This window comes from Pseudoliparis swirei, chromosome 9, assembly GCF_029220125.1.
Source record: "Pseudoliparis swirei isolate HS2019 ecotype Mariana Trench chromosome 9, NWPU_hadal_v1, whole genome shotgun sequence".
NCBI lineage: Eukaryota > Metazoa > Chordata > Actinopteri > Perciformes > Liparidae > Pseudoliparis > Pseudoliparis swirei.
Window position 1 is genome coordinate 9,064,936 of NC_079396.1, and position 12,228 is coordinate 9,077,163.

At 39.5% G+C, this 12,228-nt stretch overlaps 1 protein-coding gene and 2 long non-coding RNA genes across 3 annotated transcripts; all 3 read left to right on the forward strand.

Moving 5' to 3' along the window:
* The first annotated feature begins 1,011 nt into the window (after positions 1-1,011).
* On the forward strand, positions 1,012-1,859 carry LOC130200046 (uncharacterized). The gene is made up of 3 exons (XR_008832921.1): positions 1,012-1,033; positions 1,658-1,725; positions 1,821-1,859. It is a non-coding gene; the product is annotated as an uncharacterized LOC130200046 (long non-coding RNA).
* A 152-nt stretch (positions 1,860-2,011) lies between these two features.
* LOC130199638 (uncharacterized) lies at positions 2,012-2,740 on the forward strand. Its single transcript, XR_008832868.1, has 3 exons — positions 2,012-2,024; positions 2,232-2,296; positions 2,400-2,740. It is a non-coding gene; the product is annotated as an uncharacterized LOC130199638 (long non-coding RNA).
* Positions 2,741-4,719: 1,979 nt separating this feature from the next.
* LOC130200049 (bactericidal permeability-increasing protein-like) lies at positions 4,720-11,545 on the forward strand. Its single transcript, XM_056423998.1, has 16 exons — positions 4,720-4,803; positions 4,959-5,083; positions 5,242-5,344; positions 5,439-5,570; positions 7,427-7,582; positions 7,667-7,730; positions 7,873-7,933; positions 8,063-8,154; positions 8,411-8,587; positions 8,672-8,731; positions 9,661-9,828; positions 10,459-10,526; positions 10,622-10,664; positions 10,769-10,829; positions 11,037-11,101; positions 11,205-11,545. The coding sequence occupies exons 2-16, from the start codon at positions 4,984-4,986 to the stop codon at positions 11,259-11,261; spliced, it is 1,407 nt and encodes a 468-aa protein (XP_056279973.1). The 5' UTR covers positions 4,720-4,803; positions 4,959-4,983; the 3' UTR covers positions 11,262-11,545.
* Positions 11,546-12,228: the final 683 nt, after the last annotated feature.

Below are 12,228 nucleotides of genomic sequence, written 5' to 3' on the forward strand. Positions count from 1 at the left end.
AGAACAGAGGACTTGGTATATAAATTAAAACAATGATAATTTCAGCATGAAAATACAAATGATATAATGGTGAGCTCGAATAAAAAGGAGGCACTATGAGAGTATACATATGAATATTTGGTATGTGAACATGTATTCAAGATAAATGAAACTAAGAAGTACAGATATATTTCGGTAAGCATCTGTATTTTAAGTGTATTTCCATCTTTTGACATATCAGTTCAGATCTCATGATGTTATGGATGCATTATTGACTATTATGACTTGGCCGATATCAGGTTGACATTGTAGCAACAGATGTCATGATGCTAATTGTTGTCACTCTAATTAGTTCTAATGTGAGGTCTGAAACTGAAATTAGAGTCGTACCCAGTATAAGCATGTTCCAAATAGTGTTATAATTACAAACTATCTAAAGTTACTGTTATGAATGCAATTTACTAAATCTGAGTACTTCCTCTAGTCTTGGTAGTACAACTAGCGTACTAGCAACAGGGTAAAAGCATAATGTTCAAAATAAATAACAGTAATATGCTAATGAAATGTCTATAAATAAATAATTCTTAATAAATGTAAATAGTTTAATAATGGCAGAATAATAGAATAAGTACATAGAAAAAATAAGCGATTAATATATAGTTAGTACTCAACAGGACATATAAATAATGTATACAATGTATTTCATATAATCCAGTATTGTAACTATTACTCTATTTATGACTTTTGACATTATGTCATATATAATTGAGCATGTGCGTCGAACTCAATATGTACTGAACGTTTCTGTAGTTCCAGAGCAGCGAAAATCGAATGTACATTGGATGGGTAGACAACACTATTTCTCTGATCTAGCATGCTAATTAATATGACATTGATACGAGCAACGTAATTAAGATTTCAGCGATGAAGTTGTTTGAATTTAAGCCAAATCTGGGCGGTTAGTCGTTGAGACAGTGTTAGATTTTCAGGGCGCTGTTAAGGCCTTCGCCATCCAACCAAATGGTACTGGGACCCGCTGTTCAAACTCAATGCTGTGAGTACTTCCTCTTTAGGTCAACAATGCTTGAAAGTAGTTCCATAGTGGATATGAACTATCAGTACATTCAGATCAATTCAAACTAGTGCAAAGAGGATTATTCAGGAACAAATTGAGAACTATTTTAATTATGTATTAATAATACATACAAATCAAATAACAATACTACAAATCAAAAGTTCTCAAATTAGTTTGTTCCTAAACATTGAATGACTAACAAGGAAAACCCACTGATTCAAGATAAATAATCATTGGGTGTCAGTGTTGCCAGGTCCGTTTTCGCTGAATTGGGCTATTTTGAAGTGTTGCCGCGGGTTGAATTTGTTGTCCGCTGGTTCGGGTAGACCTATTTTGCATGCAAATTACATGAATATCTTTAAATAGAAATCCATATTTTAAATGAAATAATTTATTTATACCCAAATCCTACCAAACTGACTCCAGATCAGCACGGACACACATGGACATGGGACACGCCCACATACACACACTTTAAAAGCAGTGTATATGGTTTGGCACGGGCATATTTTGAGTTCTGATATTGGGCTGGTTTTAGTGGCCATTGGGCTGGTTTTGTCACACAGACCTGGCAACCCTGGGTGTAATTCAAACCTCTTTCAGGACTCCAAACTCAGCGGTAAAGTGTGGCTTGCTGGAGGCAGACTGAAGGGCTCCGTGACACTGGAGAAGTGAGCGCCGCCATGTTTTAAAACATGAGTTCACAAACTCAAACTAACAGTATGGGCCTGATGACATGTCTTACTTTCATTTCTTACTTAAACAGCTTTACACTGACGCTGGCGGACAGTGAAGTGGGACCCTTGAGGTACATGATGCATAACGGCCCGACTCCGACACTATATGTTAGTCACAGGAAGCCTAATGCGTATACAAACCACAGATACGACTCACACGCTGCTCTTTGCAGACCGATTCATTGGAACACTTAATGAAGGCAGGATTGAAGATAGTCGTGGAAAGCTGAACGGTGAGTCTGTTTCTGTGTTCCCAGCAGCCATTTTCACATGTCATTGCAGGGTAAAACACACAGGCGCAATAAGCAGCCATTAATAACATGAATAAGAGCAACGCAGAGGGACACGATGCATGTTGTCCCTCTGAATATGCCGATACGATCCAACAAGCTGAACAGTGTTGACTCTATTGTCCTTGACTTTGAACTTTTCTGTTTCAGTGGAACTGGGCGAAGGTGTTGTTTTACCCAGAATGCTGGTCAACACAGTCCTGGGGGTGGAAGAGGTCAGTGTTAGTGAACGATTACTTGTGAATGTTGGGCTTTTAGATGATATTTAAATTAAGAGGAGAACTTGTTGGGCTGACTTGTGTCTTTATTTTTTAACAGGGATTCATAGCCATCTCTTCAGATGCTCAGGTGGTGACAGACAGAGGCTTCAACTGACAAACAACGTGACGCATGGGACAGGGACGCTCTTCATCTCAGCTCAATTGCTTCAAACTTTCAGCCTGTGAACAACTGGATGGGTCTGACACAAGTGTGTTTACTGGGGGAAGCTCCAGCTCCCGTCTGGATTCTGGACTGTAAATGAATAACAAACCTTGGTGCAGTACATCATCTCAATATACACATCTACAGGATTCATGTCAAATTAACAGTTAACAGCTGCAGTTCTTAATGAATTCACAATTTGTTTTAAACAATGTATTAAAATATTTTTAAAGTGCTTTCTGAGTGTTGTTCATATTGTAGATTGCTGGTTTTGGACTGTATGCCATATGCCACTGTTATAACGCATACATTTAAACTGTGTTTATTCTAAAAGAAAATGCAAATAGAGGGACTATTCTAGGTGGAAACGTCTGGTTTCTAATGAAATATCTCCAGAGGTGTATAGAGGCCCTTTTCCATCAACTATCACTCCAGTGTTCTAATGGTACATTGTGTTTGCTAATCGCCTTAGAAGACTAATATCTGATTAGAAAACCCTTGTGCAATTATGTTAGCACAGCTGAAAACAGTTATGCTGGTGATATAAGCTATACAACTGGCCTTCCTTTGAGCTTGAAGTTTGAAGAACAAAATTAATACTTCAAATATTAATCATTATTTCTAACCTTGTCAATGTCTTGACTATATTTTCTATTCAATTTTCAATTCATTTGATAAATAAAAGTGAGTTTTCATGGAAGACACAAAATTGTCTGCATGACCCCAAACTTTTGAACGGTAGTGTACATCTTTTTTTATTTTGCCTTTGTGATAATGTGCAATAATAAACTCTTCAGTAGTGTTAAGTATTCTACTCATTCCAGAAAATGTGTTTTATTGACTGGACAGAGGAATACAACCTCCCGCATGAAAGGGTTGAATAAATATGCGGGCATTAACCAGCCTGTCCAGGTACCAGTCAGTTGTCAAAGATCCAGTGAAAATGTTTACAATGGGTCTTACTGTGTATACGTGTTTATATCTGGGGAATGAAATATGTGACATACAATGGAGTGAATATGTAATTATTGTTTTTTGAGCTGCTAGATATATATCATATAATCCCACTTCAGAGAAAATATCAATGCACCCATCATATCACATGGGGCTCTGTGGATTATAATGAACCGTAAAAAAATAACGTATGTGTAGTTGTTTAAACAATTTTATTTGAGTTTATTTTGACGTTTTCTTTTCCATCCTCTGCCTAGAGTCGTCTTTGTTGGCTCGTTTGTTTTGTTGGTGTTTGAAGTGTCATTCTGGATGAAGTGAATTCAAAGTGCAAGTGGGTCCTAACTGTGTTATATGAAAACATGTCTGTCTGATAGTATTCTCTTCCTATTGAACTTGTTAATTGTGACTTAATGGAACTAACCATGGTGTGTGAGACAAAGAGTATTTGTTGAATTAAGAGATAAATAAATCAAATATTTTATGGCTGGTGATTCTAATGATTCCTTGAAATGCAGCCAGGGAGGACTGAGAGGCCGTGATGATGGCATGCAGCTATACCTTTGCCTATATATCTAAATCATTATTGACAGGGGCCTCCAAAAACAAAGCAGACTGTGTGCAAACCGGCACTGTTGATTATCAACAATAAAACTGTAGCTTGATACCTCCATGTGACACGATTACCACTTCCTTTTTATGTCGGCGGGCCGTGACGGGCCTTCATTTAGAAATGAGGACGTTGTTCACAGAAATGGTTTCTCTTCAAATGAATCTTCAACAACACTCATCTTGGCCTTTGTACTTCAAGTACATTTAATTCAACACTTGAGAGCTTAACCCTCCTGTTACCTTTCGGGTCAATTTGACCCCATTCAATGTTTAATGTCGGTGTTCCTTGGGGTCAATTTGACCCCAGGCTGTTTTTCACTGTGTCAAACATATAAGAAATATCAACTTTTTTAGATATTTAAAGGGCTATTTAGGTAGTCAACAAACAAACATAAAGTACCTCACACTTAAACTTGGAAAACAATATTAATTCTAATAATTTTCTGTAGGTTCTAATTGCTGGGGTGAAATTGACCCCGAGGGTAAAATATGTTAGTAAATGTAAAGGTAACAGGAGGGTTAAAACATTGACTTTGTTTTGGTTTTGACACAGTCTACACACACACACACACACACACACACACGCACACACCTACATCTTTGGCACATGGTCAGATGTCAGTAGGTTTCACTTCTCACTGACGCCGGAAGCCAAAGCTGCTGATGAATCAGAGGCAGAGCAGCAGCTTGTTCAGTCGCTGCCGTTCAACTTGACAAAGACACTGCGCCATTTAAGGTATGTGCGACATAATATCACCACCACAGGTCTAATGAGAACAGCGTGTTTGATTTTAGAATGCGTTTTTAACATATTTACATGTGAAAGAAGAAATGTGTCCTTTACAGAGTTTCTTAGTTCTTTAACGCCCACGTATTTCTATCTGTAAGCAGTATTTGGTACTTGGGACTCAGGAAAATGCTCCCACTGGTGGTAGTCGTGCTCATGCTCATCTCCTTCTCCCGTGGAGAAAATCCTGCAGTACAAGTCATCTTGACAAATAAAGGACTTCAGTACAGTAAGTCGATGCCAGACGGTGTTTTTCACTCAGTTACCAAATAATTGCTTCTTGGGGTGGTGGATTGCTGTGCAGCCATATTCGTCTTAAAGAACCAGACAAAATGATCCATGAAACATGTTTCCTCTTAAAACACTGCGCATCACTCTTCATCCCAGCAAAGCATGTAGGTGCCGGATGGATTCAGGAGAAGTTGGATGGTGTCACTCTCCCTGACATCAGTGGTAAAATATTGGGCTGCATATACTACACATTCTCCGGGTAAGATTACATTTAATAATCTTCAATTATTTATTTCACTATACATGTTCGCAGATTCTCACCCCTTTCTCTACTCTCCCCGTGTGCGCTCCAGAGTCACCGTTACAAAGTGTAACTTCCCCGAGCCGTCGGTTGAGTTCTATCAGAACGCCACAGGGTTCAAGTCCTCCATCTCAGGCCTCAGTGTTGCAGTAACCGGCGTGTGGAAGACACACTGTGGCCTAATGTGAGTTTGACCCAGATCGCTCTCTCTCTCTTACATTTGAACTCCTGGGTCGTGAAGCCAGTAACTCCACAGCTTTTGGGCAAAAGGCAAACCTTCAGAGCGCCTTAGGTAATCTGATTATCCTCTTTACCACAGTAAAAGCTCATCATTTTAATGTTTAATTGACACACTACAGTTGGACATTTTTGAAAGAGAAATTGACTTAAAGCCTAAATGAGGAAGTGATATTTAAATTAAGATTCAGCCTTTGTGTTTTTAGTTCATGTGAGAACAACTAGAAAAGGAACTGTCTCCTCGAAGGCGTCACGTCTCCAGTGCCGTTTTGTTTCGGCTCCTGTACTCTTATGACACGTCGTCCTCACTCTTTAAATGAAACCGCTCATTATGTTGGCTTTTAAATCATGAAACCATACTTCATCTTTTTACTTAGAGTAGATTAAATCCAGAATGTGCCACACTATCCTGAATCAAATGGTGTCAGTTATCTTATAATATGTGATGTTAGTGTGGCGTATATATACGGCTTTAGGAGGAGAATGAGAGGGAACAACACCATCTGGGGAATTAGAATCGTAAGATATTGTTTTGAGACGTTATAAGGCACACTGATATGAGACATGAGATATGTTTTGTAAAAATGAACCAACGATTTTATTTAAGGAATACAAAATATGAACATTTACAGGGACAGGAAGGCAATATTAAGTGAAAATGATTGGGATCCAGGGGACAAAAAAATATATCTATATCTTACTAAACTCTAAAACTACATCCCAATCTTTAATATTCTAAAATGTCCTATCCAGCATAAACTCAATTGATGGGATTTAAGTTTAGGCTTATATCAACTAATATCAGAAAGAATCAAGACAAATAAACAAACCCATTGGTTTAACAATGTAAATAAAACCAAACGTCAAGGCAAAACCGCAGCAGGATGAACATACAAATTAAATGAAAAATGAACAAATGAATAACAGGCTCACCATGCTGCAGAATAATACAATTTAATGTTGTGACTGACCACCATGAGGTCTTAACGCTCACAAACAACACTCAAAGGCAGGCCAACCATGAAGTTCCTAAAATTATTTCCAGTCAACATGACTGTTGGCATACTGACTGGTCACATTAAATAAATATCTCGAACACGAAAAACTGGAATTGGTTGGGGGAGGAGCCAGACTGGGTGTTCCCGACACTGCATTCCCCACCGCTTTAGCAACAGTGATCAGTGGCTTATTTCCTCCTAAAGGTCATGTGACGAGTAAACATGCATCTGAGAAACTGAGAAAGTTAGAGCTAACTGGGGAAATGAATAGGCCTTTTTTAAGATGGAGTTTATATAAAATCATATATTTAGAATGTGTCCATTCTGCACGACAGAGCTGTGCATTTTCATTATAAGGATTTTAATGTGACTTTTAACTTTATTCTAACTCATATTTATTATTTGGTCACTAAAGCTTGAAATGTTAGCAAGTTGGTAAGCCAGCAATAGAAATGTTACCATTTAGATATGAACAAGAAAACAAAAGAACAAAACAATGCAGAAGAGAAACAGAACTGTATAAATGAAGATAGCTTTGCTACCAGGTTTTATTCATCTAATATGTAATAACTTGGACAAGTCACTGAGGTTAGTCTGCTTAATTTGTGTGTATGTATGTTACACTCTCACTCGGACACACACACACACACACACACACACACACACACACACACACACACACACACACACACACACACACACACACACACACACACACACACACACACACACAGACACACAGGAGAGGCGTTGGATATGTGAATAAATGTTCACCAACACCACATGCACTGACTTTGTGTTTCAGAAATGACAGAGGATCATTCGACCTGGCGATATTTAATCTGGATGTGAGCTCTGTCGTGGAGTTGGGAAAAGATGCTGACGGGCATCTTTCTGTCGCCAGTGTCCACTGTGAAGCTCAGGTTGGAAATGTGGACATGCAATTTCGTGGTGGAGGCAGGTACGGTAAATGACCAGGGCAGGAAGAGGAAGAGAAGAAATACTGATGTCTGGATGTAAGCCCTGCGTTGTCATTTGTCAATAGTTGGATCTTCCAGCCCTTTGTGAAGTATTTCAAGGGGCATATCAAGGCTAAAATCGAGGCCACAGTGAGTGTATATCTTTGTACATGTATCATTAGAAGCTTTGTCTTTGCTGTATGATCGTCAGACGATGATCAGGTGAAACATGTTGTACAGACTTTTAGTGATGAGCATTGTAGGACATTTGCCTTGTTTCTATCCTCCCTAGATCTGCCCTAATGTGGAGGAGTCCATTATGAACTTGGACCACCACCTACAGGCCATGAACGGTATTGCAGCATCCTGAAAATTACGCAGTGTTCATGTTGATCCCAGTTACATCGTCCAAATGTAAATTCACAGTCAATAATGTAAATCTGTGAATATATAATTGAATCTATAACTTCTACTCTTATCAGTTTCCTTTGATGTGGATGACAACTTTACTTTTGAACTCCCTCTCACCGGCGTACCCGTCATCAATGCTTCAAGTTTGAATCTAGGTCTTAAGGTAAGGATGCACACAGTACACTCAACAATTTATTTTCATATTTTGGAGGACCTCTGACTTTTTGCCACACCATTTCAGGAAGATCTTTGAAAAAAAGTGTTGGTATAAACATCGAACTATCGGTATACCGTTTATGTCCAGGTTATGTCCGATGGCAATCATTTATTATTAGTTAGGGCCAAGGCTTGTGAAAAGAAACAATAACAACAAAGTGATCAATAGCTGTAGTTGATCATGTGTAACTCTTTATTCAAAGGGAGAGTTCTACAATATCAAAACCTATACAGAACCTCCGTTTAAGGCCCAGCCTTTCAGCGTGCCCGAGCAGCCGGACTACATGCTGTCAGTGGGCCTGTCTGAGTTCACTCTGAACTCCGCCTCCTACGTTTTCTACTCAGCTGGCCTGCTTCAGGCCCTCATCAACGACAGCATGGTAAGAGCGCCTGAAACACAATGGCAACTCTCTCTCTCTGCCCTAATATGTGTCTGTTAAAGAAATGCTGTGTCGTCGTCTCAGATACCTCCAGACCTCCATGTGCACCTGAACACCAGCTGGATGGGGCCTTACATTCCTCAGGTAAGGGTATCTGAATGAGGATTACATTTGGCGTCCCTGAAGTGTTAAGATCTGGAGTTTGTGTCTCGTTTTGTGTCTTGTTTTGAAGTCCTTGTGTCGTCTGTCTCCCTGTGATTGTCTGCCCTGGTCCTGATTGTTTCCTTCTGTGTGATTGCTGGCCCCGCCCTCATTGTGTCCACCTGTGTCTTGTTCCCCGTTGTCCAATCCTCTCACCTTGCCTGTGTATGTAAACCCTGTTTGTCTCATTCCCAGTGTGGCTTTGTACTGTTTGGTCTGTGTTTTGTTGCGCCTGTCTGGTCTGTGGAATTAAATAATAGTTTGTGCAGTAATGTCGGCATTTGGGTCCTCTCTCGCTGCGACAACCGTGACACCCCATGACATGAAGAGGTGTATTTATGTGTTTATATGTACTTACTGTGTGAGTGGCTTCATGACAGCATGCACCAAGTCTTACAGATCCGAAGACAACGGCTAGCAAACTATGCACGTGGGAAACGTTGCTGTAATGCCAAAGCCACCAAGGACAATCAACACTATTACATTTTATAACTGAAAATAAAAACATATTTACATACAATACTTGTGAACCCTGTTCAACTATGGATTTCATCTCAGTCACTAATTCACACATTTTTGTCACTAGAGAGGATTTAAACAAGTGCTGTTATTTTTCACATATCACACTTTTATTCCTCTTTATCTCGATGAGTTACTGATTACTAACTGACATGTTAATTAGTCTATTTCGCAACGTTTGGAACACATTTGCTGATATAAAGGACTTGAAACTACTTCCTGACAAACAGGAGTGCGTTATCTTCAGTCTGGAGCGTGTCTTGTATCTCTCTCTGCTGGAATCTTTGCAAAGTTGAATATCAACCGTCTCATAAGCGTTTATTCTTTACTTATTTTATTCTCTCTCGCTGCAGCTTCCCAAGATGTTTCCCGGACTTCTGATGTATCTGCAGATTTATGCCAGAGAAGTTCCAATGTTTTCCTTCCAGCCCGGTGTTGTTAAGCTGGGTTTTCAGGGCGCTGTTAAGGCCTTCGCCATCCAACCAAATGGTACCGGGACCCCGCTGTTCAAACTCAATGCTGTGAGTACTTCCTCTTTAGGTCAACAATGCTTGAAAGTAGTTCCATAGTGGATATGAACTATCAGTACATTCAGATCAATTCAAACTAGTGCAAAGAGGATTATTCAGGAACAAATTGAGAACTATTTTAATTATGTATTAATAATACATACAAATCAAATAACAATACTACAAATCAAAAGTTCTCAAATTAGTTTGTTCCTAAACATTGAATGACTAACAAGGAAAACCCACTGATTCAAGATAAATAATCATTGGGTGTCAGTGTTGCCAGGTCCGCGGTTTTCCCGCGGAATTGGGCTATTTTTGAAGTGTTGCCGCGGGTTGAATTTGTTGTCCGCTGGTTCGGGTAGACCTATTTTGCATGCAAATTACATGAATATCTTTAAATAGAAATCCATATTTTAAATGAAATAATTTATTTATACCCAAATCCTACCAAACTGACTCCAGATCAGCACGGACACACATGGACATGGGACACGCCCACATACACACACTTTAAAAGCAGTGTATATGGTTTGGCACGGGCATATTTTGAGTTCTGATATTGGGCTGGTTTTAGTGGCCATTGGGCTGGTTTTGTCACACAGACCTGGCAACCCTGGGTGTAATTCAAACCTCTTTCAGGACTCCAAACTCAGCGGTAAAGTGTGGCTTGCTGGAGGCAGACTGAAGGGCTCCGTGACACTGGAGAAGTGAGCCGCCATGTTTTAAAACATGAGTTCACAAACTCAAACTAACAGTATGGGCCTGATGACATGTCTTACTTTCATTTCTTACTTTCAAACAGCTTTACACTGACGCTGGCGGACAGTGAAGTGGGACCCTTTGAGGTACATGATGCATAACGGCCCGACTCCGACACTATATGTTAGTCACAGGAAGCCTAATGCGTGTATACAAACTACAGATACGACTCACACGCTGCTCTTTGCAGACCGATTCATTGGAACACTTAATGAAGGCAGGATTGAAGATAGTCGTGGGAAAGCTGAACGGTGAGTCTGTTTCTGTGTTCCCAGCAGCCATTTTCACATGTCATTGCAGGGTAAAACACACAGGCGCAATAAGCAGCCATTAATAACATGAATAAGAGCAACGCAGAGGGACACGATGCATGTTGTCCCTCTGAATATGCCGATACGATCCAACAAGCTGAACAGTGTTGACTCTATTGTCCTTGACTTTGAACTTTTCTGTTTCAGTGGAACTGGGCGAAGGTGTTGTTTTACCCAGAATGCTGGTCAACACAGTCCTGGGGGTGGAAGAGGTCAGTGTTAGTGAACGATTACTTGTGAATGTTGGGCTTTTAGATGATATTTAAATTAAGAGGAGAACTTGTTGGGCTGACTTGTGTCTTTATTTTTTAACAGGGATTCATAGCCATCTCTTCAGATGCTCAGGTGGTGACAGACAGAGGCTTCAACTGACAAACAACGTGACGCATGGGACAGGGACGCTCTTCATCTCAGCTCAATTGCTTCAAACTTTCAGCCTGTGAACAACTGGATGGGTCTGACACAAGTGTGTTTACTGGGGGAAGCTCCAGCTCCCGTCTGGATTCTGGACTGTAAATGAATAACAAACCTTGGTGCAGTACATCATCTCAATATACACATCTACAGGATTCATGTCAAATTAACAGTTAACAGCTGCAGTTCTTAATGAATTCACAATTTGTTTTAAACAATGTATTAAAATATTTTTAAAGTGCTTTCTGAGTGTTGTTCATATTGTAGATTGCTGGTTTTGGACTGTATGCCATATGCCACTGTTATAACGCATACATTTAAACTGTATTTATTCTAAAAGAAAATGCAAATAGAGGGACTATTCTAGGTGGAAACGTCTGGTTTCTAATGAAATATCTCCAGAGGTGTATAGAGGCCCTTTTCCATCAACTATCACTCCAGTGTTCTAATGGTACATTGTGTTTGCTAATCGCCTTAGAAGACTAATATCTGATTAGAAAACCCTTGTGCAATTATGTTAGCACAGCTGAAAACAGTTATGCTGGTGATATAAGCTATACAACTGGCCTTCCTTTGAGCTTGAAGTTTGAAGAACAAAATTAATACTTCAAATATTAATCATTATTTCTAACCTTGTCAATGTCTTGACTATATTTTCTATTCAATTTTCAATTCATTTGATAAATAAAAGTGAGTTTTCATGGAAGACACGAAATTGTCTGCATGACCCCAAACTTTTGAACGGTAGTGTACATCTTTTTTTATTTTGCCTTTGTGATAATGTGCAATAATAAACTCTTCAGTAGTGTTAAGTATTCTACTCATTCCAGAAAATGTGTTTTATTGACTGGACAGAGGAATACAACCTCCCGCATGAAAGGGGGAATAAATATGCGGGCATTAACCAGCCTGTCCAGGTACCAGT